The sequence below is a fragment of the Alnus glutinosa genome, chromosome 10, assembly GCF_958979055.1.
Source record: "Alnus glutinosa chromosome 10, dhAlnGlut1.1, whole genome shotgun sequence".
In the NCBI taxonomy this organism is placed as follows: Eukaryota; Viridiplantae; Streptophyta; class Magnoliopsida; order Fagales; family Betulaceae; genus Alnus; species Alnus glutinosa.
Window position 1 is genome coordinate 27,710,155 of NC_084895.1, and position 14,972 is coordinate 27,725,126.

General features: G+C 36.4%; 1 protein-coding gene across 2 annotated transcripts; it reads left to right on the plus strand.

Annotated features, from left to right (window-relative positions):
• The first annotated feature begins 6,012 nt into the window (after positions 1–6,012).
• On the plus strand, positions 6,013–14,544 carry LOC133880092 (cellulose synthase A catalytic subunit 3 [UDP-forming]). 2 transcript variants are annotated; one of them, XM_062318972.1, is made up of 15 exons: positions 6,013–6,404; positions 6,739–6,906; positions 7,321–7,516; positions 7,955–8,178; positions 8,292–8,409; positions 8,502–8,700; positions 9,034–9,300; positions 9,439–9,784; positions 9,872–10,009; positions 10,352–10,477; positions 10,567–10,779; positions 10,982–11,246; positions 11,619–11,821; positions 12,849–13,199; positions 13,633–14,544. In XM_062318972.1, exons 2-15 carry the CDS (start codon positions 6,883–6,885, stop codon positions 14,215–14,217), a joined length of 3,255 nt encoding a protein of 1,084 aa, XP_062174956.1. In that variant the 5' UTR covers positions 6,013–6,404; positions 6,739–6,882; the 3' UTR covers positions 14,218–14,544. The 2 variants fall into 2 exon arrangements, with proteins under 2 accessions (XP_062174956.1, XP_062174957.1); XM_062318973.1 differs by lacking the exon at positions 6,013–6,404 and having other exon boundaries at positions 6,716–6,906.
• The last annotated feature ends 428 nt before the right edge of the window (positions 14,545–14,972 follow it).

The following is a 14,972-nucleotide window of genomic DNA, read 5'->3' on the forward strand; positions in this document are numbered from 1 at the left end:
ACACACATATAACCACACATACTCACAAACACACTCATGTACATACAAATCTATAAAATTAAACTCACAATAATAATTCAAGTTATATTTATCATATTAGAAAGATCATTCATTTTTACTTAAGATGTTCTTATTACAAAATTAAAATAATACGAAAAAAAAATTGTAAAAATAAAGTTATACGAGCTTATACAAGCTTATCCGAGTTGAGCCGAGTTTATACGAGTATGTCTCGTTTAATATTCGAACATATTATTGTGTTCACGAACGGCTCATTTATTATTCGAACTGAGACTGAACCGAGCCGAGTTTACAAGCAGCTAAGTTCATCTTACACCCCTATTTTATAGTGTGTTTTTTATTTTTTACTTGAAAATGAATTATTATGTAACATAAAAGTGAAAGTAATTTTAAGAATTTTATATTTTAAATTGTATGTAAATATTTTTATTTTTTTAAATTTTTAAAAAAAAGTTTTATGAAAGGAAGTAAGATTTTTGTATCCAGCATAATAGCTGCCATCATACGAGACCAAAACAAAATAATGAGATGGAGATGATACGATATAAAGTCCATACGTTTTCATTTTGCTTCGACAATAATATTTGCATTTTGCCTTTGCACTCATCATGAAATGATCATTACAATTAAGTTATCTGAATTTTATATAAATTTAGAAACAATCTATGGAGCTCACCTGCCTCAACCAGATTAGAGTATTATTGAGTGCATCTGTGCAGAATAGATAGGCTTCATAATCCCTCTCTTTCGAGTTATTTGAATTTTTGTAAAATTCAAACGACCTAATTGTAATGAATCTCAATCTTCCACAACAATATTTACTAGAAAATGAAACCTTTAGAGAGCACCGTGGTGTTTAATTGTTTATACACTTGCTCTCACGAGTTTTTGTTAAAAATCGATAGGTTTTTTGTGTACTTTGGTATTTCATGCAGGGATGGATTTAGGGAGGCTGATATAGGCCATGACCCGCCCTCAATTTAAAAAAAAAAATATATATATATATATATATATATATATATATATATATATAAAAGTTTGGTAAAAAAAAAGAAAGAAAATTAGCCTGTTGAATCCTACCAACAAATTTGTTTAGCCCTTATCCTCTGCGCATAAAAATTCTAACTCTATCCTGATTTCATGCCTTACCTAACCCAATAGTTTCATGAAAACTGCATTTTCCTTGTTCTTATCATGACCTTTGGGAAAAGGCAACTCAATTCACCAACCTATCTGGGGCCTTCATTTTCTGAGAATGATACTTTTGGCCATTTGGTATTCCTCCTTGAGCAGATTAATTAGGATTTCAGTTTTCAACTGTCATGATTAAGAATACTCCCATCTTTTTCATGCTATTTACCATAAGGACAGTTTTCATCTGCATTGGATTTGATCAAATTTTTTCAACCCAATTTATTAAATCGACGTGCGATCAAAACATTAACATCTCGAAATTATTTTGTCATAATTAGGGTAATTAAACTAACTCTTAAACGATTTCTATACAGTTCATTCATCTTACCCTATTTTGTCCGGCTCGTTTGAGTCAACGGGTCTAGTTTTAGATCTGGTAGTCTCTCTATCCATTCACTACAAAATTATCCCTTTGTTCCTGTTCGCTAGCAATCAATTCCAAACCCAATTTAAAAAATTAACATACGTTTAAAATGCTTATAATTCTCATGTATGTTTTTAATAAATGATGTGATTCTCACAATTATTTTTATAAGAATCATATACATTTCGAACATATATCAATTTAATAGATTTAATTAAAAAAAATTTCCCTAATTAAAATAGGAGGAAAACGTGCTTTTATGTAGGGCCGGCAATTTTGACACGACCCGACAACACGACACGAAATTAGCGGGTTTGGGTCATAAACGGGTCGACCCGTTTATATTGATCTGGTGGGTCGGGTCGTGGGTCACCCACGATTATTATTTTTTTTTTTTAAAGAAAATAAAAACGGAGAAAGGTGGAAAATTGGAAATCCGGAATGGGCCGAACCGAATTAGTAGAAACTGTAGAATTACTGAAATAGTGAAATTTGAAATTACCGAATGAGAAAAAAAGTTGGGGGGAAAGCTGGAAAACAGGAAAAGACAAAAAGTAATTGGGAAACTGAGAAAGCCTGAAACTTCTGAAAGGAAATCCAATTTCCAAATGGGCAAATGGGCAAATTATTAATTTATTATTTAATTATTATCTGAAAACAAAAGATTCAAAGACTCAATTACTCAAAGTTCAAAAAAGTAAAAAAAGTTCAAAAAAGTAGAAAAACAAACAAAACGTAAAAACTCAAAAGATTCAAAAATCAAAATCGGAAAAGTGAAAGAAAAGAAAACCCTAGCTTTTTTTTTGGATTTTTCCTTCAGCCGCCGCCCTTCTCTTTTCCTTCAGCCTCGCCGAGTCGCCTCGCCGCCGCGCCACCGCCCTTCTCTTCTCCTTCAGCCTCGCCGAGTCGCCGCGCAGCCCGCGCTCGATGCTCTCTCTCTCAAGCCTCTGCTCTCCCCGTCTCTCTACCAGCGTGCCGCTCTCTCTCCGGCCGATGTCGCGTCCGGTACCGCCGGGTCTGCCGGTAATATGTTAGATGATTTCTATTTTCAATTTTTTATAGCCTCATTATTGTGGATTTGTGGGTATAAACTATAAATTATAAAATCATAATCCGAATCATCCGATAATCTGTGATCAATGTGATGCTTGCCTCAGTTGCCTGCTTGTTCAAAATCCTACATGGCTACATCATTGTGAGATTGTGTCAATGCATTCCCTTATACATAGGTCAATTAGGTTTACTGATCTTGATTCTGATATACATAGTTAACACAACAAATGCAATTGATCGAGTTCATCCTTATTTCTTTAGTCATGGTGTTATCTTCAGACCAAAAAAACAAAAAAAAAAAATTGATTCTCACCTGCAAAATAAACACGTCATTTTTATACATTGGGACGTTTGGACGAAATTTTTGTCCATAATCAAATATACACTTAGCTTGTTTATAGTAGGACAGTACATTTATATAAATAGGTCTTAGAGAAGGATTAGTAAATAATATTTCAGTTCAAAAGATACCAGTGTGCATAAGTTTCCAATAACTAATTGGTTCTTTTTCCTATTGGTTATCTCCCATATTATAAATCTTTAGGCTAGCCTTAAGATGAATCAGAAATGCATATGAACAGCACTGTACATTTTAGATTGTGTTGAACTTTGCATGTGTTACTTGCTAAGCTTGAGTGAATTTTTTACCCATGTGGTCATGTCATATTGACTTATACATCTTCCTCTCTTATTTCCTTTTTTTATCTCAATTATACTGACAATGCTTCTCAGAGAACATGATTTATTCGGACGACATTTTGGTCATAATCTGAACCTAGATAAGTGTCAAAAACCTTTGAACAAAAACCTACCAAACATTTTGTTGTAGTTCTTCTATATCTGTACAGCCTGTAGAGCTTACATGTGTATAATAAAAAAGTGTGATATGTTGGCCTGTACCCTGTTTCTCTGGATTCCCTAATCATTCCATCTGGCATTTAAGAACCAGTCTTCATTGAGTAAATTTTCAGGTTAATATTTTTTAGGTATGTTTTCATTGTTCCACCGTTGGTGTTTCTGACCCAGTTAATATTATTCTCACTGCATTGCTTCCTGTATGCAGCTCACAACTGCTGGCTGCCTTCTTCTTCTTCTTTTCGGTTGAAATGCAAATAAAGCTACATATTTTAGTTTTTTTTTTTTACCCTGCCAATTTCTGACTTTTGTGATTTTAGCAGCTGATTTTAATTTATTTATTAATAAAATTCCAGCCCCCCCCCCCCCCCCAAAAAAAGTAATTAAAAAAAAAAAAACCTTTTAAACCTAAACGGGTCGTTTCGGGTCGTGTCGACCCGATTCGACCCATTAGGTTAAACGGGTTCACGGGTCGTGTCGGGTGACCCGCGAAATAATCGTGTTGTGTCGTGTCTGGAGCCCCGACCCGTTAACATAAACGGGTCGTGATTGGGTCTAGGCTAAACGGGTCGCGGGTCTTAACGGGTCGTGTCGGGTGACCCGTTTTGCCAGCCCTACTTTTATGACAATTGCATAGTATTCTTGTGGGTTAGTTACATAATTTACACATCATGGTGTTGGAGCATCACAATCTAGACAAAAATGGTGGGGCTGCAGTAGTTATAGGACCATGTGAAGGTGACATTTATTATACATAAAATTATAAAAATATAATAAAGAACAGGACATTTCAATCAAGAGGAGCCATGCAAAACATGGAATATAATCATATATATCAAATCAAGCTGATATTATATAGTTCAATAGTTGAGGGTTTGCCTCATTTGGTATGTACATTTATTTTTAAAAAATTATGGTTTTGCTGGGGGCTTGGCCCCCCAAGCTACCATATTTTTCTTAAAAAAAAAATTAAATTTAAAATTTTATCCTTAATTTTTTTTTTTTTTTCAATTATGTCCCCCAAATTTCAAATGCTAGCTCCGTCTCTTGTTTCATTAATTACATTTTAAAATTATTATTTTTTAATTTATTTTATAAGTAAGTGCAGATTTTATAAATAATAGTGTAAGGCGGCCATAGTATACACGGAGTATACAAAAAACAAATGCATCAACATCGACCCGACCCAAACAAAACCGACGAGAGATCCAAAATACAGTTGAAGACATTGTCAAATACCCCGACCATCCTCGAAAGTACCCCAACCCAACAAACCCCCCAAAACTCATTAGAAACCCTGAACAACCCTACAAAAATAAAACAAACAAACCCAAAACCTAAGAGGAGCACCCAAAATCGGAGCCACGGAAGCCGAAAAATAACAAACCCATATTATTATTTTTTTTAAATTACACATCGAAAAACAAACAAACAAAAAATATCTTATAATAAACATTAGCTCACTTTTAAAACTAATTGACACTGTGGAATGACATACCTAAGTTATCAATATTTATAAGGAGAAATACATTTTTTCAAAAAATACTTAAAAAGTATTCTTAATGAGAAAATTAAAAATATAGAAGGCTTTGCTTGTTAATATTACCTTATTATTCAAAACAAAAATATTAACAAATAATTAAAAACACAAAATACTTACACAACACTAAAATCTATTTTCACATCATGTCAAAAAAAAAAAAAAAAAATTCACATTTACTTCACTTTAACATTTTTTCAAACAAAAACAAAAACACAACACGGTAACAAACCTATAGAAACTGTCACACACGTGACACAACCCTATTCCATGCAAAATAAAACCGATGGTTTTCAAAAAAAATAGATACCTTTTTATTTAAATCTACAATTTAGTGAAAATGAGTGTTAAAATATTGATTAAATAATTAAATTTATCAATTCTTATCAATTTAAGCTTTTAAGACAAATGATTATTTAACATAAACTTATCTTCCCCCAACAATCAAATTGGCCGACCAATAAGTGCTTAAATAAATAAATTCATAAAAAAAATTTCACACTTTCATTACCCGAATCTCTATCTAATTTTTTTTTTTTTAAATAGATTGAAGTGGTGTTTGGTAACGATTGTTGAGTTGATTATTTTTTTAGTAGTAGTTAGAAGTAATTGATGTGATATAAAATAAAAATAATTTGTTTGAAAAAGTAAAAAAAAAATTGTATTATAGTATTTTTTTATTTAAATAATAATAATAAAAATATTGATATAATATATAAAAAAAAAATGTTATAAAGCCGATTTTTTTTTTTTTTTTTTTTTTTTGGGAAAAATGAAAATAAAGAAGAAGAGTAGGTTGTTTGTTGCCAAACGCCCCCCGAATTTCGTTTTTTTTTTTTCGTTCTTTTTTGCTCACTTTCTAGTAAATTTATCTAGAGAACCAAAATGATTGGACTGTGATGTTCTCTTTTACCAATGTCTTTCTCACACGCAGACTGTCGGTTATCTCTCTCCCTCTTTCTCACACACACAACATAGAGACTGTCGGTGGAGTTGGAAGTCTTAGCTCGCAGTTGCTGCGTCTCTTTCGTCTCCTCAAAGACATTTCCTCTAAATATTATTATATCTACTTTAACAATCATTGACAGCTATACACACACTGTTTAAGACTCGGGGAGAGACTCAAGAGTCCAGAGGGAGAGAGAGAGGTGGGCTTAGCATAGCATTGTTCGTCCACTTGCCACTTGGGTCAGTTCGATCTAAAGTCCCTGACTTCGATCTCTCTCTTTCTCTTTCTGGGTCGATTCTTGGAAGGAGATCCAGTGGAGATTTTGGAGAATTGGGCTTTCATTTCCCGAGGAATTTCAATTGGGTTCCTTGGAAATTCCACTGATCGCGTTGTTTTTGTGCTGAATTGTGACAAAGATTGCGTTTGAGGTAAGTTCAGCTCGTGGGATCTGTTTGGTTGCTTAGAAACTGAGAATTCAGGATTGGGTTTCTTCTAGCATTGCCTTAGAATTAAGATTTGGGGTGCTGAGAAAACGAGGAAAAGTGTTTTGTGAAATTACTTTGTTTGCTCAGGTCGTAAACAAGGAAAACTTTTAAGATTGTTAACTTTGCCCGATTCCCGTTTCTTTTTCTATATTTTCTCAGAACCAAACATAAATATATTGAGTTAAAAATTTACATTTACAGGAGCAATTGATGACTTTGGAGAATGCTTGTTGAGGGGACAATATGATTCTTATATATATTTATTTTTATCCTTCAGCTATTCTTATTCAGATCCGGGCTTTCATTTGAGAAAAAAGCTTGCTTTTGAAGCATAGATCTTTGAGCCATGCATAGATCTTGTTGAGACTGAGGTGCCATTTTGATCCATTGTTCACATCTGGGCGAGGAGAAGCTGGTGCCAATGGAATCAGAAGGAGAAACTGTGGTGAGTGTCCAAAAACCTTCAGCTTTAGCTTTCAATCGACCCTTTGTTTGGTTGATGAGAAATGGAAACGGTTAAACGTGATGAAATTAAATTCCTGATGTTGTCTTGGTTGTCAAACTGAGAACTTTTGCCCCCAACTTAGTCAAATAGTTACACTAGGTTCGGTTGAGTTGAAATGTACCATGCAATCAACAATATTTCTACTTATTCAGCAACCAGATGGGGATAGATCATAGATTCATTCAGATTTCTGAGATTGAACTTTGAGATTTTCCTGCGTTTTTCTTGTTCCCTTTTGATTTGAATTAGGCATAAACTCTTAGTACATTTGTTTGGTTTAGATTATTGTGTCGATTGATTCAAATCAGCATCCCGGTTTTGCTGAATGCTATATCTTTTAATGTGATAACCCAGGGGAAGTCCACAAAGAACCTGGGCGGACATGTCTGCCAAATCTGCGGTGATAATGTTGGGAAGACTGTAGTTGGTGAACCATTCATTGCCTGCGACGTTTGCGCTTTTCCTGTTTGCAGGCCCTGCTATGAATACGAGAGGAAGGATGGAAATCAGTCTTGCCCTCAATGCAAAACCCGATATAAGAGGCACAAAGGTAAGTCATATTAGTGGAAATTTTGCCATACACTGGGAAATATGAGAAACAATATGATTTTGATAAATTCGTGTACCCCGCGCCCCCCCCCCCCCCCCCCCCCCCCCCCCCCCCCCCCCCCCCCCCCCCCCCCCCTCCCCCTCCCTCTAAAAAAAAAGGTTAACTGCACCCAAATAGTCCAGGTGTGTCATTCACCAGTTTGTGATATTGCTCAAGAAATTTGTGAAAACTGCAAACACAAAAGCTAAAAAGGTTAGACTAACTGAATATTATAAAATGTGAAAATATGGTTTTGTCTCTGGGTCGTATTCATCCCCCTGAACTTCTTTCAAGGCAGTTTATTGGTGGCAATACTATTAATCTCTGAAGAGCTGTGGATATTTTGTGAATCAAAATATTCCGAGTATATGTTGTCACCGTTTGTGTTGTTAATTCCAGGAAGTCCTGCAATTCTTGGTGATAGAGAAGAGGATGTTGATGCTGATGAGGTTGCTAGTGACTTCAATTACACTTCAGAAGATCAAAACCAAAAGCAGAAGATTGCAGAGCGCATGTTGAGCTGGCATATGACATATGGACGTGGGGAGGATGTAGTTGTGGCTCCCACTTATGATAAAGGGGTTTCTCACAACCATATTCCCCTGCTCACTAATGGAACAGAGGTAATACAACAAGCTTCTGAATACTATTTGTCTTCTTCTTGATTGTTTGGGTTCGGGGGAGGGGGGATGGCTTTTGAAGTGGAGTTAATCTTCCGGCCATTGCTAACTTTTAGGTGTCTGGAGAATTGTCTGCTGCATCACCTGAGCGTCTTTCTATGGCTTCTCCTGGAGTTGGTAGCGGTGGGAAACGTGTCCATCCTCTTCCTTATGGATCTGATGTTAATCAATCACGTATGTCTCTTGCCTTGACATGTGGTATATACTCTGTACTTGTATTTAAGTGTTGCTATCAGATGTTGATTTGAGCTATACTTTACCTGCAGCTAATATTAGGGTTATGGATCCAGTGAGAGAATTTGGTTCACCAGGATTAGGCAATGTAGCCTGGAAAGAGAGAGTTGATGGCTGGAAGATGAAGCAGGAAAAGAATGTTGTTCCAATGAGCACCGGCCAAGCAACTTCTGAAAGGGGAGGTGGAGATATTGATGCCAGCACTGATGTGCTTGGGGATGACTCTTTACTGTGGGTTCCCTCTTGATTGAAATTACTAAATTTTGGCTGCTCTTTTTTTATTTGATTGAGGCTTTAAACTTAGGAATTCTTTACACTTTATGGCAGGTTTAAGACTTCATAGTTTCCTTACTTGATTGCTTCAGCTTTATTTTGTATTTGCATTTTACTGGGCAACCTTGGTCATTACTTTCTAGCAGTAGTTGCAAATGGAGTTCTGACGTTAAACTTAGTATAGTTACTCAGTCAGTTTTCCCAAGTTTAGTTTCTATGATTTTCACTTGTTTCTTAATTCCTGTGTAGAGAAGGGCTGCAAGTAATGCCATACCACTTTTTGTTTTGCAGGAATGATGAAGCTCGGCAGCCTCTCTCAAGAAAGGTTTCTATTCCATCTTCAAGGATAAATCCTTATAGGATGGTCATTGTTCTGCGACTCGTTATTCTCTCCATTTTCTTGCACTATCGAATAACTAATCCTGTACCCAATGCCTATGCTTTGTGGTTAATATCTGTGATTTGTGAGATTTGGTTTGCAATATCCTGGATATTGGATCAGTTCCCCAAGTGGCTGCCTGTAAACCGTGAAACATATCTTGACAGGCTTTCTCTGAGGTAAGAATATCTTTCACAGTCTACCCTCATATATCAGGCTTAGTGATTAAATCTGCATTTATGTGTCTCAAGAGGATGTGTCATTTCAGCCTTGGTGTCATATATGGTTTTAATTCGAAATTTAAATATGAATTACAGATATGACCAAGAAGGAGAACTGTCACAGTTAGCTGCGGTTGATATATTTGTCAGTACTGTTGACCCATCGAAGGAGCCTCCCCTTGTGACAGCCAATACTGTGCTATCCATCCTTTCAGTTGACTACCCAGTTGACAAGGTCTCTTGCTATGTATCTGATGATGGAGCTGCTATGTTGACATTTGAAGCTTTGTCTGAAACATCTGAATTTGCAAGGAAATGGGTTCCTTTCAGTAAGAAATATAACATTGAGCCTCGGGCCCCAGAATGGTACTTTGCACAAAAGATTGACTACTTGAAGGATAAGGTTCAACCATCATTCGTCAAAGATCGTAGAGCTATGAAGGTAAGGTTTTACTATCCCAATGTACCTTTCAACTCCTTTTTTCTACCTTTAAATGTCCTTATGTTACTTCTTTGTCTCATATTGCAGAGAGAATACGAAGAATTTAAAGTCCGTGTTAATGCGCTTGTTGCTAAGGCTCAGAAAATTCCCGAAGAAGGATGGATTATGCAAGATGGTACACCATGGCCTGGAAACAACACTAGAGACCATCCGGGAATGATCCAGGTTTCTTCTCCTTCACATTGGTAGATTTGTTTGTGCTGAACATTGCTAGTTACTGCTCAGTTGTGGTTTTAAGTTTGTTTCTTATTTGGGGCAACTTTTTCCTTGAAGTTCATAAAACAAACTACACATGACTATGATGTTGTGCATATTGCCATTTACTCCTTAGAACCTTCTCCTTTTGGTATACAAGTTGCCTTACCCTCCTTAAGTTTCTCCCCTCCCCCCACCCCTCTTTTCCAAGTAGGGTTCTGCGTCATTGGGTTCTAAAGTGATTCTAGAAGATCTGCTCTCTCAGGATTATCATTTGGTTGGCTTCTAAGTATCTATTTCATTTATGTGAAGGTCTTCTTGGGTCAAAGTGGAGGGCTTGATGCTGAGGGCAATGAACTGCCACGTTTAGTCTATGTTTCTCGTGAAAAGCGCCCAGGTTTTCAACATCACAAGAAGGCTGGTGCCATGAATGCACTTGTGAGTAGTTGACAATATGAAATTTGGAGTATTTCATTCTCTCGATGTTTAGGATTATCTAATATCTAGTGGTATATACTCTGTTGCAGGTTCGAGTATCAGCAGTCCTTACCAATGGACCTTTCTTGTTGAATCTTGATTGTGATCACTACGTAAACAACAGCAAGGCCTTGAGGGAAGCCATGTGTTTCCTAATGGATCCAAACCTTGGGAAACAAGTTTGTTATGTTCAGTTTCCACAGAGATTTGATGGTATTGATAGAAATGATCGATATGCCAACCGTAATACTGTTTTCTTTGATGTAAGTTGTACATCCTCCTATTTAGGCGATGGATTCTTTGTTTCTATCTGATGTTACTGAATGGTTTTAATTGTGTATTCTCATGTGTTATTTGTTTGCGATCACTTAGTGGTTGGACAAACATTTGAAAATTTGTCAAACTATTTGTTATCTTTTTGCTCGGCATCTTTTTGATACTTACCTTTTTCATTGTAAATCTCAGATAAACTTGAGAGGTTTGGATGGCATTCAAGGCCCGGTTTATGTGGGTACTGGATGTGTCTTCAATAGAACGGCTTTGTATGGTTATGAGCCACCTCTCAAACCTAAGCATAAGAAAGCTGGAGTTCTATCTTCACTCTGTGGTGGATCACGGAAGAAGGGTTCAAGGTCTAGTAAAAGAGGTTCCGACAAGAAGAAATCTAGCAAGCATGTGGATCCCACTGTACCTATTTTCAGTCTAGACGATATAGAAGAGGGCGTGGAAGGTACATTGCTTGATTATTATTTTTATTTCTTTTCCATATTCCACTTATAAATATAGCTGTTAACATTCCCCTTTTTTCTTTTTTTCTTGTTTGTCAACTTGGCTGATTGACTAATAATACTCTATATTCCTCGTTTACATGTTTAAAAGGAGACAACTATTGCTTCTTGTCTCTTTATTCTTATTGAGCCGTCAACCTTAACACATGAACAATATCTAATATCTAAAATGGACTGGTTCATATTTTTTTTCCTTTATAAATCAACTTAGTCTTCCTGAAACTATATTTGTATGATGACCATGGCATCTAGTGCCTCTCATTTAATTTGGTTAGACATGAACCTAACCTTCTCTTACTCATTTTTGAATTCAGGTGCTGGATTTGATGATGAAAAGTCGCTACTCATGTCACAAATGAGCCTGGAGAAAAGATTTGGCCAGTCTGCTGTTTTTGTTGCCTCCACACTTATGGAGAATGGTGGTGTTCCACAATCTGCAACACCAGAGACTCTTCTTAAAGAGGCTATTCATGTCATCAGCTGTGGGTACGAGGACAAAACAGACTGGGGAAGTGAGGTGTGTTATCTTTTTATCTAATGCTTTTCTTTTGTAATTTATTTATTTTATTGTACCCTGCATTAGGATTTTTTTTTTTCTACAAAGTATTGCCTTCGCTACAGAATGAAAAGACTGCCACCAGTACTATGGATGAATATCAAAGCAGGCAGGATGGCATTTAGATGAGTGAAAAATTGGTTCGTCAGTAAAATTAACTGTTGAGTAAAATACTGCTTTTCTCCAAATTCCATCTCTGGCTTTACAGATTGGCATCATCGTTGTGTATGTCTGAAAGAATCAGGAACGAGACCTAATTTTAGTCTCATAATGTGTTTAGATACATAGGAGGAAATAAACAGGACCCATTTTCTGTCTTCTCAAGAAACAAATGTACGTTGAACGAAAGTGGTTGGTGCAGTGAGTTCTTTTCTGATACCCATAGAAGATTGAATGAAGAGTCGCTCCTAGGTGTTGGGTATGCTTATATTTTATAGTGTATGCAACTGCAAGTTATTGGGAATTTGGGATGCTTTTTCTTCCCCCAACTTTGAGTCAGGTGCTAAGATTATTTGTTTGGGGATGTGTGCACACTAAAGCTAGAATTCTGGGTTACATAGTCCCCAGTGTTGGATGGGAGGAGACTGTCTAAAGCTAGAATTCTGTTCAAATAAATATCCACCTTTAAGATACTCCCAACCGGTAGGCTGTAGCAGGTTTTTCTTTTCAATGAAATTTGGAAGCTGATAAAAGTTTGTTACAGCAAACTTTTTTTCATTATGTTTTAGTCCACCCTCTTACCCACTAAAAATTTCTTTATGGGTGGAATTTCTGTACTGACAGTTGGTGCCTGTTGTAATTATATATTAATTGACAAACAAGACATCATCATGCATCACCTATTGTGTGTGTGTGGGGTCTTCGCAGTTTAGGATAAATAGATGATAAATTGTATTATTTCTGAACATTGTAAATTGAGTTTTTGATGTCTCGTACTCAGCAAAATGTTATTTCATTTTCTATCATTAATATGTCTCTTGCTCTGCAGATTGGATGGATTTATGGTTCTGTTACAGAAGATATTCTTACGGGATTCAAGATGCATGCTCGTGGTTGGCGGTCAATTTACTGCATGCCCAAGCGCGCTGCCTTTAAAGGGTCTGCTCCTATAAATCTTTCAGATCGTCTCAACCAAGTGCTTCGATGGGCTCTAGGTTCTGTGGAAATTCTTCTCAGTAGACATTGCCCTATCTGGTATGGTTATAATGGCAGGCTTAAGTGGCTCGAGAGATTCGCATATGTGAACACCACCATATATCCAATCACTTCCATTCCTCTTCTCATGTACTGTACTTTGCCAGCTGTTTGTCTACTTACTAACAAGTTCATCATTCCACAGGTTCGTTATATCACCAAACTTTCTGTCTATTCAATTAATGGAGTACTTTTCAATTTATCTTAGTAGGGCACTAGTTGTCTTTTCCGGCAGTCATCCTCTCTGCAGTCCCTGCATCTTACAAGAGCTTACCGTGTCGTGTTATTTGGGGAGTTAGTCGTGATTTAGCTTCGGAATATGAAATTTCCTGTTATGAATTAACATTCCCCAAATAACATGCATGGCATCCATAAATTAGCATGTTTCTCACGAGTTTCTGTTTTCAAAATAAGAAGGGCTTGGAGAAAAAAGAAAAAAACTTGTCTGTATTTTTATGTGCATTGGGAGAAACTTTCTCCATGATGAAACATACCAATTGGTTCTAGCATGTTATAATAGGGATATTGTCTCAAAATGAATGTGCTAAATTCTTTTGCTTGGCTCTTTCCGTTTGCAGATCAGTAACATTGCAAGTATATGGTTTATATCACTCTTTCTTTCCATCTTTGCTACCGGTATCCTAGAGATGAGGTGGAGTGGTGTCGGAATTGACGAGTGGTGGAGAAATGAACAGTTTTGGGTTATTGGTGGTGTTTCAGCCCATCTCTTTGCCGTTTGCCAAGGGTTGCTGAAAGTACTCGCTGGAATTGACACCAACTTCACTGTTACATCCAAGGCATCAGATGAGGACGGAGACTTTAATGAACTGTACATGTTCAAGTGGACAACCCTTCTCATCCCACCAACTACTCTCCTCATCATAAACTTGGTCGGTGTCGTTGCCGGGATCTCCTATGCCATCAACAGTGGTTACCAATCGTGGGGTCCGCTATTTGGCAAGCTCTTCTTTGCCTTTTGGGTGATCGTCCATCTGTATCCCTTCCTCAAAGGTTTGATGGGTCGCCAGAACCGAACACCCACCATTGTTGTCGTCTGGTCGATTCTCCTCGCATCCATTTTCTCTTTGTTATGGGTGCGGATAGATCCGTTCACTACAAGAGTTACTGGACCAGATATACAGTTGTGTGGAATCAACTGCTAGTGGGAAAGAAAAAGACTGCTGGAAGACTGAAAATTCGTTTTAAGTTATTCTCCCTGCCCAACTAAAGTTTGAGAGGTGGGAGAGTTGTGCAATTTTCTCATATTTTTGCTGTAATCTTCTGTCTGTGAGCTTGTTTGTCCTTGTGGAATTTACACTATGTGCAGGGCAGATCATAGGTGGTAAAGAAAATTATTTTGTTGTTACAGGAGTGATATTATGTATTATTTTGAACATAACTTATTCTGAAAACTTTGGACATTGCTTATGGAACCATTTTAGTTATTCTTTATATATATATATATATCCCAAGTTAATAGGTGGATGCAATGTTGAATCTATCGATCTTCATTACCTTCTTCAAGTAATACCCATTTATGGTTTGATTTTGTTTGGTCCTTATAATATATTTTTCTTAGTTTTGATAGTTTTGAATCATTATTTACAAATAAAAGTGCTAGTCAATCAAAGAAATGGGGAAAGAAAGGACAAAGAGTACGCATCAATTGCCAGTTACAGGTGACAACATAGGAGTCTCAAGCTCCTCTTTTTTTTTTTCTTTTTCTTTTTTTATTATTATTTATTTTTAAAAAAAAATGCTCCTTTTGTTTTGTGAGGATGCTATAGCTTTTATTTGTCAATTTGATTAGTTAGCAGTTGATATATATTTATCAACTATATACTTTTAATCATATCACTTATCATGGACTTTTACATCAGTTTGTAAAAAAGCTGTAATAAAAGCTTGCTCCAATTTG